At 40.7% G+C, this 22859-nt stretch overlaps 1 protein-coding gene across 1 annotated transcript in view; it reads right to left on the reverse strand.

Moving 5' to 3' along the window:
- Positions 1–22859, reverse strand: part of KCNC1 (potassium voltage-gated channel subfamily C member 1) — a gene marked incomplete at both ends in the record, with an annotated part of 103742 nt that overhangs the window by 18145 nt on the left and 62738 nt on the right. The window contains one exon of the mRNA XM_084208471.1: positions 1433–2366. Coding sequence (XP_084064597.1) covers positions 1433–2366 — 934 coding nt within the window. The remainder of the gene's footprint in view (positions 1–1432; positions 2367–22859) is intronic.

Here is a 22859-nt window from a genome sequence, read left to right on the forward strand (position 1 = left end):
TGAGTAACAAATCAGAATTTTCTTCAAAGCAAAAAATGATAACACAAGACCATCATAGGTATATGCTAGCTCTTCCAAAACACCTGTTTTGAACTCTATGTCAGTTGAGATCACTTGGCTGGCAATCTGTCCTTTCTAATACAATGCAGGGGGATATTCTGAAAAGGCTGAAGAATGTCTACTATGCTACTTGGCTGGAACATCTGCCAAAAATGAAGTTGGCATTGTTTTCAACGTGGTTATCTACTTTCTAATTACTCCATAGAATAAATAGTGATATTCCATGGGTAGAGGTAGATTATGGGGTTTAAAAAAATCAAATTGGAGCCCCGTAATTTTGTGTGCCATAGGAGTCTCATAGAACTGAGATATTCCCATAATTAACCACTAGCCATGGGATATTATAATATATTCCATGGTGACTAGTATTCTTTCCATTTCCCTCCCCCCTCCCAGTAGAATTAGAATGGTTAATTTAGCTCTGGTTTCACCTATTGCTAACATGAATCAGTACAATTAAAAATAAGAATGAGGCAATCACTGTTTAGGCCAAACCAGCCGGTAATGACCAGTCAGACCTTTTCCAGTTGGCCTTTGCTGCTAGAAGGTTGAAAGAGCTGTAACTCACCAACCCATACTTGCAAAAGGAGCATGTTTTAGAAAATGTGGTTCAAAACTCGTCATAGTTCTAAATGCTAAATTCTAGTGGAATATTATAGAATAGATTGATTTGCATGCCATGGAATAAACATCCTTACATCTAGTCTTGTCTCAGAGTGAGTCATTTTGCATTAGTGTCAAGAATTTGAGCTGTTGTTCTACTTTGCAGTTAATCATCAGAAAGAGACTGGATTGTCTCATGAATATGCATGATGGTATAGTTGTCCCTTCAACTTACTAGGCACCTAGTTTCTGTAATGAGATGTACAATATCTGCCATTTAAAATAGCTGAAAGGTCCCAAATGGGAACAAATGAGAAAGCATCTGGCTGTTTCGAATTCCAGCCCTGTTTTGTCAGAAAGCTCTGTAATTGCTGAGTACTTGGCTCCTACTCTGCTCTATGAAGCATTCAGCTCTCAGGAGCCTCTGAGATGCATTACACAGTCCAGCAACACAGCTGTAGAACTCTCAAAATTCTTCCACTAGATGTAACAGCTTTCCAAAATATCTTGAGACTTGTATGCCCTTAACCAGGACCAAAGTTTGGGCTCCTAGAGCGTGCTCTCATCCTTAGTTTTGCTGATCAGCCTCCACTGTACCATTTGTCCCTGCAACCTAGACTTCACACATATTATTCACTGTGTGATGGTGGGACTAGAATGGATAAATGTGCTACCCATTGCTCTAAGAAAGCAGTCTGGCTGAATCTTAAATCACTACGCGGGATGGAGGTTAACAGTCAGATGGACATTCCTCTAAGAGGTTTCCTACCTGCTCTGTTAATTTCTAAAATTTCTTCTTGGGCCAGTGGGCAAGTGTCGCTCTGAGTACTGTGGTGTGGAGAGTTTACGACAGATTTACAATAATTGGGGGATCCCAGCTGGGGTGGCCTCGGGATATGCTTCTTTTTTTTCTTTGGTAGCTTCTGCTTAGCCATAGCTAAGGAGTAATACATTCCGAAATTGTTCACAATGACAGGGACAGGCATGGCAATGGTCAGCACACCAGCGAGAGCGCAGAGGGCCCCCACCAGCATGCCTGACCAAGTCTGAGGATACATGTCTCCGTAGCCCAGGGTCGTCATGGTGACAACAGCCCACCAAAAGCCGATGGGGATATTTTTAAAGTGTGTGTGTTCACTGGCACTAGGGTCATTTGGTTTAGCACCTATTCTCTCGGCATAATAGATCATCGTGGCAAAGATTAAGACGCCCAATGCCAAAAATATGATGAGCAGCAAGAATTCGTTTGTGCTGGCACGGAGGGTGTGTCCCAAGACCCGCAACCCGACGAAGTGGCGGGTCAGCTTGAAAATTCGCAGGATTCGCACGAAACGGACTACGCGGAGGAAGCCCAGGACATCCTTAGCAGCTTTGGAAGACAGGCCACTGAGTCCAACCTCTAGATAGAAAGGCAGTATGGCCACAAAGTCAATGATGTTCAAAGAGTTTTTGATAAATTCCACCTTGTTTGGGCAGAAAGTGACTCGCATCAAGAACTCAAATGTAAACCAGACCACACAGACACCTTCGATGTAGGTGAGAAAGGCTTCCGTCTCTGCTTCCCTGTAGTGCCGCACCTGGGTGTCATTCCCGATGAATTCAGTTTCTGTCTTGTTCACAATGGGGTTAAATCTCTCGTGGGTCTCGAGGCAGAAGGTGGTAATGGAGACCAGAATGAAGAACAGGGAGGCAAATGCCACATACTGTGGAAAGAAAGATATGAGAGAAATGTTAAACCGTAGGTTAAGTACGGGGGCTTTGATTCTGAAGCATCAGGCAGAGGCAAGAGCCGTATTAAATGTGAATATGTGAAGTCTTCTTCCTGTGGGCTTAAGATGCCAAGTCTCACCTGCAAAGACAGCCTAACATTCAGCCTGGGAGGGGAAGCCGTATATAAGTACATGCTAAAATCTATTCTTATACAGATAGCACCTTAGTGTGAGTGTAAATTTAAGCAAGCACTTAAATCTCAGGACTGTCTGTGGGATTTAAGGTTAAAGACATATTGAAATTGTACCTTCCTGAACTTGGTCTTCTGTTACTTCCTTGCCTTAAAGAGAGAGCACACCTTCCAGGACAGCTGCCAGGCAGTACCTTTCTCAGCATTCTCTCAGCAGTATCATGGCTGCTCCCAGCTTAGTGAGAGCTGTGATATTTCAGATCTCAGAAAGGTGCTAGTAAATACTGGTGGCAGTCTCAGGTGGGCTCTACAGCAAGGAGCAGAGTCCTTGGCACCATCAGACTTTCTTGGCAAACCCCAGACAAAGGCTGAGAAGAGTAACATTATCAAACAGAGCTCTCAAATGCCTCTGTTCTCAGTTCCCTTATCTAGATCTTTTGGGGGTGGGGGATAGGGGTGTAAGGAAGAGGTTTCAGATAAGCCTGTCATCTGATTCCAAAGGACACAGATCTATTGGCTTTCACAAGACACAATTTTCTTGAAGACGATTCTCATTTCAGTGTAAGACTTGTACCAGAATTAGATGAATTTTTTTTAAAGGATGTTGGATTTCTATTACCATCTGGCCTTGAATGTTTCCAGGGATGGGGAATCCACCACCTCTCTGGGAAATCTGTGCTTGTGTTCCACCACCTTCATTATAAAAAAATCTCTTCTAGTATGAATCTTCCCTTGTTTAGTTTAAAACCATTACCCTGAGTCCTGTCACAACAGGACTTGCAAAAAAAATCAGTCTGCATCTTTCTTATGAGCTTCCTTTCAATTGTTGGCAGCAATAAGGTCTCCCAGGAGAATTCTATTCTCCAAGCTGATCAAAGCCAGCTTTTTTAGCTTTTTCACTTTCCTCAGCCTAAAGGAGATCTCTTGGTTGTATTCCGGGATAATTGAGGGGTACAGTCAGTGCAGTTAGGCCAAAATTCACAAGTCTTGTAAATACAGTTGCCCTGCTCAGTCCTCCTCTAATCAATTAAGTAATTTGCACATATCTAAGTCTCTTTGTGTGTTGGAGTAGTATGGTCATGGTAATACTCTTGCCACTCCAATCCCCACATCTATCTTGTTTGTATTACGTGTCACCTTGTCAAGAGATGTCACATAAGGTATTTCCCTGTCTTTATGAGCATGAGCAACTGTGATAATAAAAATATTTGTTTCCTGTTCCTTTTAGTTTCCTGTTACTCACAGTGTCCCTTTTTCAACAGAGTAGTCAACACAGGGATTGAAAAGAACTAGTTTCTTCTATCTGGGTGTTGCCAGTGAATGCAGTGCAATAGTCTGAACAAAACTGTTGCCAAAGGAACTGACCCATTAAAAATAAGCTATACTTCGAACTATCAAAATTCTCCTGCAATCAAGTTCCTCTGTCTGCCTTCCTGGGTAGACCTAGTATAGAATTACACTTGACCTTCTATATTAGCAAAGAAAGTCAAAAGCATAAATTTGCCACATTTTGAGGTGAAGCATTTAATAGAATACAAAGAAAATGGAAGAGAATAAAATCACAAAATCATTTAGGTTGGAAGGGCCCTCTGGAGGTTGTTTGGTACAACTTCAAAGCTGGACCGGGTTGCTCTTGCCTAGTCCAGGTGTATCTCCAAGGCTGGAAATCCCAGAGCCTCTCTGGGCATCCTATGCCAGTGCTAGGCCAGTAAGAGCAAATAATCTTGGAAGGATACAGTAGCAAACAGACTCTTCTGCTTTTCAAATTCAGCTTTGTTGCCGGAGATCAGAACCATTGTCACAGATTTAAAGAAAAAAGTGATATTTTCCCCTAAAAATTTCAGGTTCTTACAGCACTGTTATGTGAGGAACTGCTATACATGCTGATATATGCTAAATCAATGCCTAAAAATATCAAGATTAGGGAAATTGAGAAGCAGGATTTTTGGGTATATTTTTTGTCACAATCTCCTGTTAAAGAGGGAAATTTCTTAATGCACCGTTTCTCCACCTGTAAAACAGGTGGTGTTGATCATGTGATTTGTGATCCTATATAAATGTGTGCAGGTTCTATATGCTTTTATCTAAATATTAGTGGCTTTAGTATATCAACAGTCTTCCTGAAAAATCCCTTTTGTGTACGATATCAATAGCACTCAGAGATACATTGTCTGCACGTGAGTAAAATGAGAAACCAAAAGCATCTTGCACCAAGCAGTCAGGAAGATGTTCCTAGCAGCCTGAGCATGTCTACTGTGTTCCAGCCTGGGGCAGATTGTTGCACAGAATCATACAGCCCTGAGAATTCAGACTGCAGAAGGAAGTGCTGACACTTCCTTAAGACAGGTAGCACTCACAGATGAGAAGGAGAGACGGCAATAAAACAATTTTGCATTTTAAGGGTTTATGAAGATGGCTCCTTTCTTTATCCTGATTCAAATGCAATCCTCTTCTTGGTGTATACAAAATATATTTCCTGAGTGAGTTTTTCTTGCTTAGGACAACCTTCAGGCTGACCTTCCACAGCAAGTATCTTGAAACTGATATTTCACTGTATTAAAGAGAACAAATAACCAATTCTGACCAGGAATTAAATTTTCTGCAGTGGTACAGGTTGGCAGTGCTATCAGCAGAGAACATCACACCCATGATTTCTCCTTGTTAGCCCTTGTGTGCTCACACCTTGGCTTCACACCGTAATTGAGAGCTTTTAGTCCCCACTTCAGCAGAGCAGGAAGCACCTCCTAAATGAGTGTGAAGTGTTTGCTTCCTCCTATCTGGTTTTAACAGCATTTTTCTCAGGGATGGGCATGTTTTTGTAGGCTTTGTGGCTTTGAAAGCATGAGTCTGCTTTCAAGATTTCATTAAGCTATGAATGAGTAATGGTACTGACAGGAAGACTCCCAGTATTTTTCTCCAATTTAACTTTTCTCCAATTTAAGTTCAGAAATGCCTGAAAGTCAGGCCTGAAAATTTGTTCACTGGCATCCATCCCTGATAGATTCATCATCTGCAGCTCCTTGGAACCCAGGAATTTAGCAGCTTACCACAAGTATCACTGGCACAGATTTATGTTTGTGATCCCCAGTTTATATTGATCTCTTCCCTTCTTTCTTCTGAGTATTTTTCTTTGTTAATCATCTGAGATTTAGTGAACTGTAAGCATGATCTAATAGCACAAAAATCGGTGAGTAGGCTTTTCTAGGAAGACCAGCATTAACTTTTTCCAAAGATGTGGAAAAAAAAAAAGACTTCTCCCTGGCCTACCATCAGAGGCCCGTTGAGCCTAGCATGATAACTTGTCAAATCCAGAGACGAGTCGGGCAGTGTTGATAAAATCTGGTGAAAACTATGGGACTCACATGTATTCTATTGTCTTTGAAAATAAGTCTGTCTCTTTTTATTTCACTAATAATGGTCTGAAAACGAATCAAACCAATGGATTGCTCTTGTATAATTTAGTGGTTCTTAATCTTACATTTTACAGCAGTTTCTCTTGTTCCTAGGATCTGGATGGGCTGAGGGAAAAGAGTGAGGATTTTAAGAAGTGATGTCACACGCTGTTGAGTTACATAATGGCAACTAAAATTTTCTATAATTAAAGAATATACCTAGGTGAAGTGTTTGAAGTGATCAAAACTCTTTTATTTGCTTTGACATGTGAATGATTTCTATTTCACTTGAAATGCTGCTCCTCTCATTTTTTTTTTCTGGCTCTAATACCAACAAAGAAAAGTCTCAGATTGTCCAAAACCATGAAAGCCATAAGCAAAGGCAGAGAGGAGATTTAACAGGGGGAGATTTGGATTAAAATGTAAGTTGCATTAAAATATTTTCGTTGTGGAGACAGAAGAAATTATACTCCTGCATAATTTCTCTTAATACTGGCTATATTTTAATAAGTTTATTTGGAAAGAGTCTAAGAGGTGTAATGCCCCTAAGTGGAAAATTTCGTAACCTAATTTATCTTGCCTCTGATTAAATCAATCAATCAATCTATCTATCTCTCTCTCTCTCTCTCTCTCTCTTCTCCCTGCCTTATGTCTAACCCAGCCATTTTTGCCAGGGCAGTGGGACTATGAAGTACCAATTCATTCATAACAGTAGTGTTTCACATCAACTTTGTGTGGCTGTGAAAGGAGCAAGGTAATGGAATCAGACATAGCCACTCATGAATAATTAGCCAGCATCTTTCCACTCAGCATGGAAAGAAAACAAAAGTCCAACAGCCTTAAAAACCCAAATAAACCTTCTAATACATGAGGATTTAGAGGCTAGGCTTAGAGAAAAGGTCTGAGTATTGGATGAGACAGGATTAAATACAGAGGTTCTGCTCTTCTGGGAGTAGTTTTCTAAAACAGCACTTTACCTTGCATGTCTTGGATAGTTCTGGTCTTTGAGATAAGAAACCTTCTTTTATGCTTGAGTCCACACAAATATGCTGGGTAACCTGCCAGAATTCATTGATATGGTGCCTGGAATTCCCAAACTTCAGTGCAGATGGGCAGTGAAGGTTGGTGACAAAAGTAGCAGATCAGAAATCAGGTGAGTGAGGCTCTTTTTCAACCTCCACCATTAACACATTTAAGCATGTGGGCCTGCATCTTTTGCAGCTTTTTTTGTTTTTTTAAAATTTATTTATTTAATTGAGATAATAAGCTCTTTGGAGCTTGGAACTGCCTGCCAACTTACATCTGCTCCCTGTCCAGACTGATGCATGTCTGGAGCGGGGACTTGGGAAGGGAGGCCTTGGCTGAATCTTGGCAGCACTCTTAGATCAGAGACAAGGAAAGTGTGTGGTGGCAGTGGAAGCAGCAGGGCTTTGCAAGTCAGGTTTCAGTAAGTGAGAGTTTGTTTTCTAGGAAATAGCGGTGTACACGACGCGCTATTCATAATTCATTCCAGATCACACGTTCAGAGCAAGTTAGTAGCAGCTGCACGCCGCACACACGTGCTCTTCTCCTTTGATACTGCTCAGAATCATTTAACAATCCTACTCAAGCTAGATGGGAGAAAAGAAACAGAGAATACTCAGGGAAGATTTGCCAGCCTTTTCCTTTCCATCTGCTATCAGAAATATTTTTGAAAGTGATTCTTAATCCCTATCCTTTTATAGGGAAATTCAGGAAATTGTACCTTCCTCAGAACCTCTGGATGAAAAACAGAGGAAGGTGGCATTTTGACTGAACGACATCTGTTAAAGCATCAGGAAATTCTCTATGTAAGCGGCACTATCTCTTTGCTGTGGAACCAGCAAAGAAGAGGAACTAAGTAGTTGTCATCTCAGTCTGCATGAGCAGGACCCTGAGCAGCAGGAGGTTTCCTGCTTCTCTCTTAGGAGGACTCGGGGCTTGCCAAGACTGAAATGGGAGGTGAGAACAGAGAACTCACCACAGAACTCTGTCTCTGAGGGAGAAACTATGGTAGTCTTACTGCTATGGAGCTTCCAGAAAAGTATATTATGACTCTAGTGAGATCTACTAGGTTTGGGTTAGTTTGTTTTGGGGTTTTGTTTTTTGTTTTGGGGGAATGGAAGAGGGCTGAGGGGTGTGGATGGGCAGAATAATATAAAAATCACAAGTCTAGTAATTTTTCGCTTTGTCTATCTCTGCTACACACTTGCAGGAAAAAGGCTCTGAAGAGTTTCAATAGCATATGCTGGCAACAGGGGAGTTGGTTTTCTACAAAACACCAGTAATTCAAATATACCCAGAGACCTGTGCTAGACCTGTATAAAGCACTGAGGTTTCTATTTACAAGGTATCTCTTCAAGTACTTTACCAACTTTCTTTTACAGTAGTTCATCTGATTGAGGTTTGTCTCTCAAAACTACTGCACTTCCATGAAAATGCCAGCATTTGCCCATCTGTCACTCGAATCTCAAAGCTTTGCCTATTTTTTGTTTTAATCTGTAAACAATACTTTAACCAATCTTAATTTAAAATTAATTTAGTTCAGCCCATGTGTCCCCTAATTATTTAACAAGACAAATCTTTTTGCTGCAGCCTAGCCAAAGTATGGGTTAAGTGAAAGCTGCCTTAAATACTTAGCTTTATAAACACTTTGTTATGTCAAGACCAATTTTCCAGGCTTTCTTAGAGATATGGACCCTGATTCAAACAAATGACTCATTTTTAATGTGCCAGTAATTCTGCTGAATTTTTGAAAGTAATACTGAATCTGTATGACTGATCAGATGACTAAATGTGGGCACATGATACCGACAACCAGATAATGCTGGGGATGTGAGCAAAAGCTAGGACCCTGTCAAAAAACAACCTCTGTAATATTTCATTAAGAATCCTAATGGAAGATGTTTCAAGATCCTGTGAGCAATGATCATGAAAAGGAAATTATTTACATGGGAAAAAAAATCCAGTTATTTTTTTATGGGTGTGGTGTAGGTATATGAGGACACAATCAGATGTTAGGACCAAGCTGTTCTCAGTGAAGGCAGAGATGACCCTCTCAGCAGTCTGCCTTTCAGTGCAATGATAATACAATTGATAGAGAAGCTCACGTCAGCAAACATGCTGGTTCACTCACAAGATTATTCAAATTCATGTTTTGTAGCTGAGACAAATGGAAGAAGGAGCCTTGAGGACAGACAGAGCTTGCTCTAGAGTTGGATAAAAAGTCCACTAGCAGCTCATGGATCAAATGATTATGTAATGCCAAAAAATATATGACAGCTTGCAAAAAAATCTTGGAATGCTTTGTGGCACACAGACATGAAACAGCGTGTTAAAAAAAATGTGCAGTCATCTGTGGAAAATATGCTTAAGTTATTCGGTGTTGACGTTGCAATAAATAAATTAGAGGCTGATCTCTCAAATGTTAGTCCTAGCAGGCAGCCATGTGCTTTGACAAGGTAGTTACTGGGATAAGCAAGGCTGCATCAGGACTGGAAGTGGGGTATGGACCACATGGCCAGCCAGGTGGTCACCAGGCAAGGGCTGGAATGGTTCTTTGTAGGTCACAGGCAAGCCTTCCAGTTTTATCTAGGACAGATTAAGTCTTGTGAATTAATAGGAACATTGACACAATAGAGAAGTGAATTTATTTTGCAAAGCTTCCTTGCTGCTCCCTAGTCTGGTAGTGAGAACTAAATGGGAACAGTATGGTGGGACCAAGGAATGTTTCGTAGTGCTCAGCAATGGCGCAGTGGGAAATTCTTAACATATATAGATTCCTGTTCCAAAAGGGCCCCAAGACTCCTGCAGCTGAGTATATGAGACACAGCAGAAGGAGCTATAAGTGTGAAAGTAAGCCTTCCATCTCTGAGGGACTGCAGAAATGTGTGCTTGATAGGGACCTTCAAAATTGTCATTTCCCTGTCCCAAAGCACAGTCTTTGATCATTCCTGAAAGGCAGCTACACTGACTGTTGTTAAGGATCTCTACTGGTGAATATCATCGAAATTGTGCAAGAAATTTGTCCCAGTACTTTACCACTTTTTATCTATATTTTTTCTTCCTAATGCCTAAACTAAATCATCTTAAGCTTTCTCATTTTTGTCCTATCCATCACAGACAACTAAGCATTTAGAAATTTTCAGATGTTTTCCTTCATTTGTAAGCTAACAACCTCGAAACATTCAAACACCCCATGAGTCCTAGACATCTCTTTTCATATGCTCATGCTTTTGCTGCATAAATTCAATATAATTATTAATCTAATTTTCAGATGATGCCACACACTTTCATGCTATCAGTTCTGTCAAAAGCTTTAGGATTAAAGAAACTGAGAAAGTAACGTAATATCAAATACCTGGAACATAAACTAACACATGGCAAAAGAAACCAGAGAACTTTAATTGCCCATTAATACTAGGAGTTTCAATTTTTTTCTGTTAGGCAGTTGGTAACATTTTTTGGACTTTGCATGGTTTCTGTTCTAAACTGAATGGGAGAGTTTTGTAGCAATGAATGGTGGTGGTGTCATGTGTTAGGATTTTCAGGATCTCACCTCACCACCTTTGTTCTGGATTTATCTCCTGAGAAAATCACACTTCCTTCCTCTCTAACTTGCTGCTGGTCTATTTTTTTTCCCTTTTTGTTACAGCTTCTACACTGTGACTTGCCCAAAGGTGGCTTAATTCATATGCTTATATGCTTATATGTGTGCAGCCTCTCTCAAACCTACTTTTGAAGTGGTGCTAGAAGCCTTTCATAGAGCTGAACACATTATTTCTGCACCCTTTTGGAGCCCACCCTCAGTGAGGTTTGATTCACCAACCTCAACTTCAGAGCAACCCCCAGGAAGGAAATTGTCACAGGTATGAAGGAGGCAGAGGGTGCTCGGTGGTCTCCAGCTCCTTTAGAAAGATCATGCCCTGCTTACTTACCTTTATTTGCAAGAGGAAGCCCTCCAGTGTATGGGAGTATTGAGTAGAAAAGTCCAGAAGGAAACATCTGAAACACAGGGAGTCTTTGCCCTGAATGTAGAACTCTTTAACTTAACCTGTGAGGCCAACTTTCCTCCCTGTGGCTTTTAAGCCAAGGTGTTTGGTGTGTTCCAGATCATGTGTGGGCAGACAATAGTGCTTCTGCTTCAGGACAAAGTAAAATGAGCACCTGTCCAACATTTTGTAGTTTCCTGTGTGGGTGGGCTGGCTACTTAACCAGCCTTGGACAGGGTGTGAGGTCTGTCTGCACACCTTCCACACACACTCACACAGAGCTGCTGGGGTGTGGCAGGCTATAGGATGATGCTGGCAGCTCCTACTTAGGATGAAGTGGAAGGTCCAGAATGCATCAAGCCCCAAAGATTAGCAGTTTATGTCTGCAGCCTTAACCCAGTTTCTCTCCCAAAGCAATACTATAGCAAAAATAATTATAGAATTAATCTACAGAACAACTTATTTCATATTTGACCATGGATTTTGAAACCTCGGTTTCTGACTCTGTGGGATATGTTCCAAAGAGATTTAAATTCTGGGAGCAGCTGAGTGTTTACCCTCTGATAGTTGAGTTTAGCACCTCAGAACAGAGGCACTCAAAATAACTTCTCACCCTGGAAAACTGGAAGCCCTGGGATCACTATAGTGCCAGTAAATGTTGAGCTCAGGATTTCCTGTTTTCACTGCAGTTTATGTGGATGGATGTCACAGATGATGTATTCCCTGAAAAGCCAGAGTTCTTAACAAGGTGTCTAAAAATAAGGATGTTAAACCTCAGGCATTTCAATGACTGCTTCATTTTGGATAATTTCACCATTTCTTCATATTTTTTTCCAGATTATGACTAGCAGTGTGTTGTGGGCACTTTCCCTTCCATATTGTTTACTTGGCTTAATCCATAGCTAGCAGTTTGTGCTTTTAAAGCGTTATGGCCATAATTCTTTCCTACCTTTGGGCAGTATGTAGCACAAAAGTCCTGTTAAGCTCCTAGATGGCCTAAATATGTTACTAAATATTGAGACCTTTTTGTGCCTTTGCTCCACAAAACCTAAATATCAAATACCAACATTATTATAAAATTTTATAAAAGTATATCCACCTTATTTATAATTGCAACTACTACAAATCAGAAAGAAAACCCAACAATGATTTAAAAGATAGGCATTATTTTGGAAATCAGAGGATGTTTTCATTCCCTAGTTAGGCAGAGGCTCCTGTACAGCTCAATTTGTGCAAGGATAATGCACAGGATAGGAACATACAAAATTTCCACTGACAGCAATCTTTGTCAGTACTGGGTTTTGACTGGCTGTGAGCCATTTTAGATATCCAAATTAGTGACAACATAACTTATAAAACTGTGTTGGTAGCTCTTTTAGGCAACTTTCAAAATAGCCTTTGTCATATAAGAAAGATGAGGAGGAATGTTTGAGCAGGGCCTGTTGCAATTACATGAGAGTTAATGGTTTTTAACTTAATGAGGGAATCAGGCTTAGATATAAGAAAGAAGTTTTTTCATTGTGAGACTGGTGAAACACCAGAGCAGGTTGCCTGGAGAGGTTGTAGATGTCCTATCCCTGGAAATATTCAAGGTCAGGTTAGACTGGGCTCTGAGCAACCTGATGTAGTTGAACATGTCCGTGCACACTTCAGGGTGTTGGACCAGACCACCTTTAAAAGTCACTTCCAGCCTGAAGGATTCTGTGTAGTCTGTCTTGATTCAGACCAGCAAGATTGAGGGTATTTTTTTCAAGATCAGTTCTCCTGTCTCTCTGAAGAAGAAAATATTTATTCCTGTATTTCTGTGGCTCTACTCTTCAATGTGTCAGCAGTAAGCAACTGGAATCATAACATGGCCACTAGGTGCCAGTCTCCTGTTCAGATAGTCACACACCTTGCTTTCCCAGTAATTTTTATATTCTTTATCTAACATCTCATGGAAAACAGCCCAGTTTGGTTTTGGTGAGATTCCATTGTTTTGTGGGCAAGTATAGACATGCTATTTACAGAAAGCATAACATACAACCCAGGTTCATGAGGGCATCTGCCATGCCATGAGCTGCCACCATGGTAAGTGACACAGGGCAGTCAGAGCACATGGGCACTCCCCTTGCTGACAGCACCATCCTGATTTCAAGGAGAAAGTTGTAGCGTCCTTTCTTTCCATGGTACGATATTTTTTCCTACTGAACCCAATTTAGCCACTTGTAAAAACTCTGTCCTGACATGGAGGAGAGCAATGAAAAAGCCTCCTTCTTGTTGTGTTTTTAAGGATAAATTGGGGAGTCACATCTAGCACCTGTGACACCAACCCAGCTATGAGCTACAGGTGGTGATCACCCCTCCCATAAGCCAGTTCAGGGTTGGCAGCTGTGGAGGCCTTGCAGAGGGAGGATTTCCAGGGGGGCTGCTGCAGAGCTGATTGCTTGGCATTGTCAAAAGGACTCCCTGCAGCCCTTTGCAGGTGAGAGCCATTCTCTCATCTGGTGCTGCACCAAGTACCTTTCTCTATTAACCCCTTTCAGCTGGGGCTGCAAAAGGCCCAGGAGGAGCCCTTTGAACCCCTTCTAGCAGGTGCATTGCATAAGCAACAAGCAAATACTTCTAAATCCAACCTCTTGTGCAGTCAAGGTTAAAAGAAAGGTGGAAATATTCAGAAAGGATCATAAGGTAAGTCAGAGCCTAAACCTAGAGAAAATTTGCTTTCTGGACTAGGTAGAAGGAACCTACAATATTCTAAAAGGTTTGATAGCAATATTATGCAACTGTGTTTAGCTTGTGTTCTGCAGTATACTCAACATCTTGTAGGATGATAAGATCCTCTCATATATTATTGTTTACTTTCTTCTGGCTGTATAATCTGTGGTGTATTTTCATTTCTTAGATTTATTCAAGTGCACATGCTAAGTGTGGTTGGAGAACCAACTCAGTTTCTGAATTCTATCCTTAGACATGAAGGAAATATCTTTCATTTGAAACAGCTCTGTTTGAATATTATGTATCTACCTGCAGTACAAAGAATCCAAAACACTCTATAGCATCTAACAGTGTGGAACTCTACACCTGCTGTTGAAATGTTAATGTAGGTATCAACCTCTGCAACTGTTTGGTAAGGCAAAACAAGTGGGTACTACTTCTGTGCCACAGACAAGGTGATTGTGTTTAGAGTTTGTGTTTATCAAGTATGGTGTCTTAACTTTGATTACACAACTACCAGTTTTGAGACCTTGAATTGGGGTAAAATTAGGGGACAGTGTTCAAAATCTGTATTTAATATCTAAACTTCCCCAGGGGTGGATAATCTGTGAAATTTGGAGGGCTGGGCTTTTGTTAGGGTACTGTATCTGTTGGCCAAGGTGTGGTCCCCCAGAACTTCTGTTTGCAGAGGTCAAAGCCATCTGGTTGTGAAACTCCAGCTCGGTCCTTGAGTCATGTTCTTCCCTTTAACCTTGCAGCTCAGTGAGTCCAACACACAGTAAATGTAAGTGTGGGGTGTAAAGAATGGAGGGACAGGGCTCAGATCTGTGTAGGCTCTTAGAGTTTTGTTCTTTGTGCCACCCTATGACATCAATGACTGTGGAAATGGCAGCTCTGGGTTAAGAAAAGGGTAAAAACATTTCCACTTCTCTTTCTAGTGTCCTCAATACTTTCTCATGACACTTTGAAGTCCTCAACACTAGGAAATCTTATCAGATATTTTACTATGATTGGACTGATGGCTTATTAAAATTTAGCCCTTCAGGAGATTTTGATTTGGAGACTCAATAACAGTGAATCACCAGAAATCACTAATCACTTCTGGAAATCTTCCCTACCAAGTATCCATATAATAGGCACAAAACTGCATAAAAATTACAAGGAAAATGAGAGGGGATTGGAGGTGAAGTTGGAGAAGAGAGGAGAAAGGCAGGATTCGTGTTCAAGCCAGGTATTCTGTTAGCAAATAAGGATGAAAAATAGCATTCACCCCAGAGGGCTTATTTTCACTTGCTCCCTATCTAATTCTTCAGTGATTTGTGGCAATTGTGTGCTGCCATAAGCCTGCTTATAACATCAGCTATGTGCAATTGAGTGTTTTGGGAGAACACAAAAACCTGTTTCCTAGGTAGGGAAAGCTAAAGGTGATTTTAAAACATAGAGCTAGCTTAATATCAGAAGATGTCCAAATCAAGATTTGTGATTATTTTAAAAAAAATATTTATTTCTCAATCAGAGCTTGAAGTAGTTTTATATTTAACTTGCAGTAAAACCTCAGTGAGGTGAAAGAGGCATTGTGACCTCTTCCTTGAAAGCCCTGTGTCTTAGATTGAGGCGCATAATTTTCTGGAAAGATGGAAAAGTCTATTCCTGTCTTGATGCATTAGGTGCAAGCAACTTCCCTAAACAGATTACCTGCAGTTTAGCAACATAAATGCCACTCTAACCTCAGGATAATTCAGAGGACACTGATTTGAATGCAGCAAATGGTTTCCTCCATAAACCCATCCTTTCCAGAGTAGGAAGCACATCTTGGGTGCTGACTGGAGCCTGGGTAGGTGAATGTTGCCACTTCATCTGCCTCAGAAACAAGAATCCAGGATTTCTGACCCTTTTTCCCATCTTTCACTAAGCAATCCAGGCAGCTGCCTGTTTGTGGGGAACTTTGATATACAGAGAATTTGCAATGTAGTAGGAGTCCATTTCTGCACCTCTTCCAGTGAGCAGCAGAACTGGTCTTGATGTGAAATGTAGAGCTGAGTATGTGATCATCAAGCCCTTTGTAATCCAAGATTGTGGATTCCCAGATCTAAGCTCTTCGTAACACAGTGTCTCACTAAGGTGAAGATTTGCAGCAGAAAAATTAGCTTATCTTTAACCTGGCGTTGTGGGTTGACAAAATTTGCATTTTGCAAATCTTTTGTCTCAGAGCAAGTGTTGACAGAGCACTAGGATTTCTCTTTTTTGTTTTTAAAATTCCTTTTCAAAATAGTCACAAAAGTTGGGGAGGGAGGAATTGCACCGTATTTTAAAGGAGCTGTAGCCATGGTAACTGAGGTACCTTCAGTTGCCACAGTAACAAATGCAGCTCGACTGCCTTGCTGTAAAGCCAGACAAATCTACTCATGATCTGTTGATTTTAAGATGTTTTATAAATTGTTGAGCTATTTTAGGCACTTAAATCCATAAATCAAAATGTCTGTTAAAACGACCAATACACTGTACTATTTATGAATTATTCACCCCATTCTTATTTCACCAACTGGATTTTTTTCCCCCCATCAATGTATCTAGGATTTCTCCAGTCCTAGTTTTTCTTATTTATTGTTTAGAAAACGATCTTTGATCAGAAACAGATGATTCATATTGCTGCTTGTAAATCTCATTTATTTGAGAAATTCTAGCCCCCTCCCATACATCCCCTGCTCAGTCCTGCAGTCTCTAAATGGAGCTTTATGTACTTCTGTCCTGAAACAACAAAATATGCTTTGCTAAAAATTTGGTAATGAATTAAATCAATACAATTTGGAATGAGTTCCATCTCAAACAATCAATACAGGCCCAGTGATGTACAACAGGCAGGCAGGTAAATTGGTCTAAATAAATTTACAATTGATTTTACTTTTAAACCAAATTAGGACACTTACAGTCTTACCAAATAAGATAAACTGCAACTTATGCAAACAAGAGTATTTCTGGTTTTGTCTTTTTTAATACTAGTAGTGAACCTGTAACTTTTTAAATCTCAGTAACTTTTACTGCTGGGGTAATATGCACTATTTCTTGGCCTAAAAGCATGGGTAAAACAGGTCATGTTTATTCATTTCCTCAGATTGTTTTTGCTAGTAACTTGTGGTAGCCTCTGCTTGTTAATGAGCACTAAAGCATTGCATAATTCAGTGTAAGTTATGTAATAGGTTTGCACTTAAATAGGTTTGTGTCCTGGTATGGATGCGCATGAGGGCCAGGACCTGCTTCTGAAGGCATGGCTGGGTTGGGTGGGTGCACCAGCACCGTGTGCCTTTGTTTCCCTCTTCCCCAGTGTGCCCAAAGAAGAGTAGAGTCTTGAAGGAGAATGATTTTTGTCCAGGTGGGGCATTGTGCTGAGCCTACACTGCTTGATGCTGGCAGGAGCATGTCCAGAGCCATGCAGTCTGAGGTCATCAGAGCTGCATGGGCATCGAGGGCTTGGATCTGGAAGGAGCCTAGCTGTGACAGTGTGCCCAAGTCTGCAGGATCTGCCGTTCCTAATCTGTTAATTTGGAGGTATTTCCCCTGCACTGATGACTCATGCAGAGACATGCGGCAGGCACATCACCGCGAGGGGGGCGAGATGTAGAGATTCAGAAATATGCAGTGCCTGCTGCATTCATTTCTTCTGTCTCCAGCCATGATTTTTCCATAGTTACGCAAAGCTTACAGTCTGAAACCAAGTAAAAAGTCTGAAAAGCTGAGTTGTAGAAAGTTGTCCCAGGTCTGCTAATTTTAAGTAATGGTGTCAGCAATGCTGTAGGACTGACAAGGTTAAGAAGCTGCCTTTAAAACCCCATAGATACTTAGGCAGATATCATGGGATTTAACAAAGCCATTGGGGTTTAAAGGTGCTTATTTTACCTGACAAACATATGCTTACTCAAGAGCATGATGTTATAGTCCTCTGATCTAGTGTAATGACCATTAGCAGTTGTTCACGTTTCTCAGAAAGTCCTATTAATTCTTCACAGGTGTACACAACTGATATTAGTATTAAAGATGAGCAAATCAGACTAATTAGTGGTGCTTTAGCCCTAGGATTTTAGCATATCAGATGCTAAATTCTTACAGATGCATATCAGATACATCATTCTTACAAATCTTGGAAGTGAGAAATGCCAAAAAGTGTGTTTGTACATCCTGCTGCAAATGTGAGGATCTTCTAGGGTTATTCAGGGTATTATAAGGAGTTTATTTCCCTTCCTTTAAGGGAGAATTCCAGAGTGAAAGAATTTAATTCAATTTTTTTTTTAGCCTCATCAAGCTTTCATTCCATTATTCTTATTTACGTGCTGCTTAGTTTCGTTGACCTTTTCCTCCTTGGTCAAAGTGCCCTTCAGATTGTTGCAAACTACTTTTTTGTCTCTCTAGTCTGTTGCTTAGCAGAAATGGGAATAGTGAATTGGTTCAATCTCTCTCCTTAGTTTCAGCTATTCCATCTTGCAGACGTGTCTTTTGATTTGAGTAATGATTGCCTAAAAAATAAGGATTGGGAATGCTGGGATCTCTTCAAAGCTCAGTTTAGATTGCAATGTTTTTATCTTAAATATTAACCCTTAAATGTTATTGTTCTTACTGGTGGAGACAATAAGATATCTTGCACAGACCTGTTTAAATTAATAGAATGTTATAAGGGTTTTACTTCTCAATACCTCAGTTAAAAAAAAAAAATCTAATAAGTCTGCTGCTTTGTCTGCCTTTCTAACCTACTCAACAAGAGCTCAAGTACAAGATGTTCTTGTCTGCGGCAAGTGACAGATTCACTGCACACACCCAGCCCTCCCCTCCCTGCCAGACAGAGAACTGTATCGAGATAGTCAAGCTGCCTGAAAATGAAGAGCAACTCTGTGGCTCGTGGATGCAAGAAACACAATGCAAAGTGTTTATTAGAGTGTCATGCTCTTCTAAGTAGACTTGGATCTCTGACTGGCTCTCTGGGATTAAATATTTTCAACATTGACTGGAGTGTTTCCCTTCCCAGCTCTCACTTAGGTGTCGTGGTGGCCACGTGGCTGAACTTTCCTTGGGAGATATTTGGAAAATGACCTGATTTCATTAATCTCAAGGCCAGGAACCCTGGATATGCCATGGCCATTAATGCTAGAGCCAAAATAGAATGTAATTGGGTCAAAATGGGGAAGTACAGAGATGTTATTTTGTAACACATGCCTTTGTGTTTTTCAAAAAAACCCCATGAAATGGAAGTTGATATGTCAGCAGTTTCGAAAAAGAGAGACTAACTCCTTATCTCCTTCAGAAAGGCAACACTGGAATTTGCTTTCATGCCAGACAGTGAATTTCATGACTGTTGATTTTTCTAAGTTCTAAATGGCTGTTGGGCTGACTTTAGGCCATGGTCTTGTAACCTGGAACTCTGGTAGAGCCTCTGGTTTATCACAAACATCTAACGCTTAGCAAAAGTGCTGGGGGTGGAAAAAAAGGTGGAGAATTCAAGCAAACGTTTTAGCTAATGGTGATGAATGGTGGCTGTGAGAGCTGGAAAACTCCCCTCCTTGTTGTGCTGTTAAGTAGATGATCTCAGTCTCAGTGCAGTCAGACCCTGCTTGGCATTTCCTTGTCTGCCTTATTCTGACCGTCTTACCCCCTTACCTTTATTAGATTTGTATGTGCAGTCAGTTTCTGCATTCTGGGATCCCTTTCTCATCTGTGCCCATGTGTGTAAGGGTTGCAGGAGTTGTTTTTAGGACCTTCTGCTATTTCAAATACAGAAATAGATTTGAGTCTTCTGAAAAGGGAATATATTCTTCTCATGCTACTAGGGACATGTATCTCTGGGTTAAAAAAAGAGTGCTGATGCAAAGTGAGTCTGTAGCTTGGAAGAAAAAAATCTTTTTGCTCTCCACACTCAGAAAAAGATTACTATTATTTGGAAGCAAAGAAATACAAAATAGGCAGAAGGTGATGTGCCTAAGTGGATTACAGTGGATAGCTTTAGAATAAGGCATCTCTTTTACCCTAGCAAATGAATTGACAGAAGCTATTGTATTTTTCTGACAGCCTTTTTTTACTATGTGCACTGCAGCACAAATGCTAAATTCTCTAAACTTCCCCCAGCAGGAGCTTCACCAACGCTGCAGTGAGGGTATCTCCTGTGGGAATACCTGCTCTATTTCAGCTGGCTGGTTTGGGGGTAGGTGAGAGCACAACCCCACCAGACGCTTGGCTGGAGATGTTAATGTGCTCTGTGACCAAAGCTTATGGTGATTTGCATTAATAAGAGCAACTGCTCTAGGGGAGGGAGTGTTTCCATAGGCTGAGTGCAAAACTATGCTTTCAATTCTCTTGTTTCTTGCAGCCAATTTACCTTTATTTTGGGAATGTTAAGGAGCAGTGTGCACATAAGTGGGAAGGAGCAAGAGATGAAAACAAGGAAACATGACATTGTGCTAATTAGCTTCTGCTGCTTGGCAACAACTAAATACTACCTGGGAGCAACAGAAGGAAGACTGAAAGGAAAAGCAGGTAGCTGAACTTAGGCTTTGATGCTTTTTTTTTTAAAGTCCTCTGCTCCTTATTCTTTCTTCAAATCATAAACAGAATAAGGATCTGAGTAAGATTTTTCCCTGTCCTTGCTTGTTTTCTTTGGGAACATATACTGCAAATGGTGTATGCTCATAGTATACCAAGTCTTGTGCATTGAACACAATGTGATGGTATCATGAGATATGGTTTTCTCTTCCCCAGCTGATGGAGATTTCTAGATACCTATTACTTCATTAGCATGATAATTTTGCTTGGTTTTGGATACCTGATTTGTTTGCTTGGTTTATTTTCATTTTTCCACTAAAACAAATTGGGGAAATTTATATTTTTATATACCTTGCTCAGAGAGAGTTCTTTGTAGAGCTTCCAGGTAAGTCTAAAAGAGGAAGATCTGCAATATTTTTCTCCCTGAAACCAGCAAGGTTAGGCCAGAAATGACCAGGTACTATGTGACACTTGGAAAAGAATGGGAAAATAATATAATTATTTTAGACGGAACTTGCTTGAAATGAGAGACTGTCAAAGAAGAAAGCACATTAAAATAAAATCTTCATTGCCATTTTATGTAATCAACTGGAACATGCCGCTGAGACCTAGAGAGGATTACAGGGACTCCCTGCGGCCTGGTTTATGCCTGATGGCATCTGCCTGGCTCCCTGGAATGCCTGGAGCAGATTCTCAACCCACCTCCCCTGTGATGCCTCAGTGAGGGGTGTCTGGCTCTCCTTTCACACACCTGGCCTCGGCTGACCCAGCTGTTCCTTGCACCATGGAATTAGATTAGTCAGTTTTATGCCTTTACCATTTGTAAGTGGCACATTAATTTTCAGTCTGATCCCCGCTGCACAAGGCATACTTCTGGCAGGCTTTGATATTAATGCTTTGTAGGATGTCAGATGTGTGAGGCTGCCTACCAGATGTCAGGAATGAGTGGCTTTTTTCATCCATTATGATGGGCTTTGTTGTTTTAAAGAAAAAAATGGTGGCCAGGTCAAGGGTACATTTGTGTGAGAAAAGCATCAAATGTAACCAACCGACAATAAAATTAAAGAAAAACTCTTAGGGGTTGGAAAACATATATTAGTGAGGAAAGCAAAGCATTCCTGGAAAATTCAGTGCTACGTTTTGGTATTCAGTGCTCTTCCCTAGAAATCAGTGTTTCGGTTGTGAGGTGACATTGGCAGCAGATATGCAGCAGGAGCAGCTCTGCTGGGTTTGATCCTTCCAAACCTTTATCCTGTTGGGCTGAAGGTCACTCTCTGGCTGTTGGGTTCTGTGCCTGGGGCAAGGTGCAGTGGGGCAGTGGAATTCCTGAATGGAAGCCCAATTTGAGACACTGTATTTGAAAGTCCAGCAGTGCTGATAGTAAATCCTATAAATGGAATCCTATTTGTCTCTTGTCTCACACACTGTTAGGGAGGTTCTGGTCTGCTCACACAAACCCCAGTCCAGTGGAACCTATTTCTACTGCCTTGAGTCAAACTGCAGAATTGAACTTTCAGTTTCAACTAATAATTTTTTGCACTTAATTCCTTGTAGGCTTTTGACCTAATTGAAAAGGGTGAATGGCAGGTAGTTGGAGAGGGGAGAAGAAATGATGGTGTTCTGCTCATTTTTCACTAGAAATCAGTGGCAAAGATTAGTAGTGTTGTGTTAAACAGCTTTCCCCCTGAGCATATATCAAACTGATTTACAAAAGAGATGGGCTAGCATTAATTCCCCATTTGTCACTGGGGAGGACCAAACTGCAAAGATGAAATTGTATTTGCTCACTAGTGAAGTATATGGGCTTCTAGGAAATAAATAAACACAATCCAGAATGTAGTGTGGAATGTAGATATGGCAAAAATGTCCCTTGAGAGCAGGTACTGCTTTTAAGCTACAATGTCAGTGAAGATTTAGGCATGACTAAACATGATTCATTAGGTCTGTTTCTTTGAAAATTCTGTTCAGATGGAACTAGAAATGGGGCAGTAGCCAGGCAACTTCCAAATATCAGAGCACTATGGCTTATGATGCCTCTATTCATTTGCTGCATTAATGGTACAGCTTAATGGATCTGTGAAAGAAAAGGCAAACATCTGTCTTTAGTAGCTTTAGCCTGTTAGACATGTTTTGGGTCTAGGGTCATTCAGAAAACCAAGTTCTGTAGTCCATTTCCTGCTGGTTTAAAACTGGAACAAGAGCACTCTTCTGCACCTCCAAGGATGTCGTGACTCTGAAAAAGAATAGGGCCTGCTGCCTTATTTTTCCCTGACTCATTATTTAAAGAACTGGTGAGATTGGTAAAAGATACAAGCTTCACAATTTCATGTGTAGACTTGTGGCTTATTTAAAAGGATCTATGAAGTGGGTCAAGACAGCTTGGTTTTTATTTTCATTATGATTCTAATACTAGCAGATTTCAGGAAAGAACTTAATGTTTAATGTTTTCATTCAGGGTGCAGCTCTCAGCTGTGGCCTTAAAATCAGTATGTTCACCTCAGACCAAACTAAGGACGTTGGCAAGATAACAGGAATATGACAACAGAAGATAATGTAGCCCCCTAAAAAACCCCAAGCGGCTAATAATGAGTAGCAAGACTGGTGGGAGAGCAAGGACAAACTCTCTGTGCTGTGTTCACAAATCTGCTCACTGGCTCTATTTTGGAAAAAATCAAT

The sequence above is a fragment of the Fringilla coelebs genome, assembly GCF_963513975.1.
Source record: "Fringilla coelebs genome assembly, chromosome: 6".
Classification (NCBI taxonomy): domain Eukaryota; kingdom Metazoa; phylum Chordata; class Aves; order Passeriformes; family Fringillidae; genus Fringilla; species Fringilla coelebs.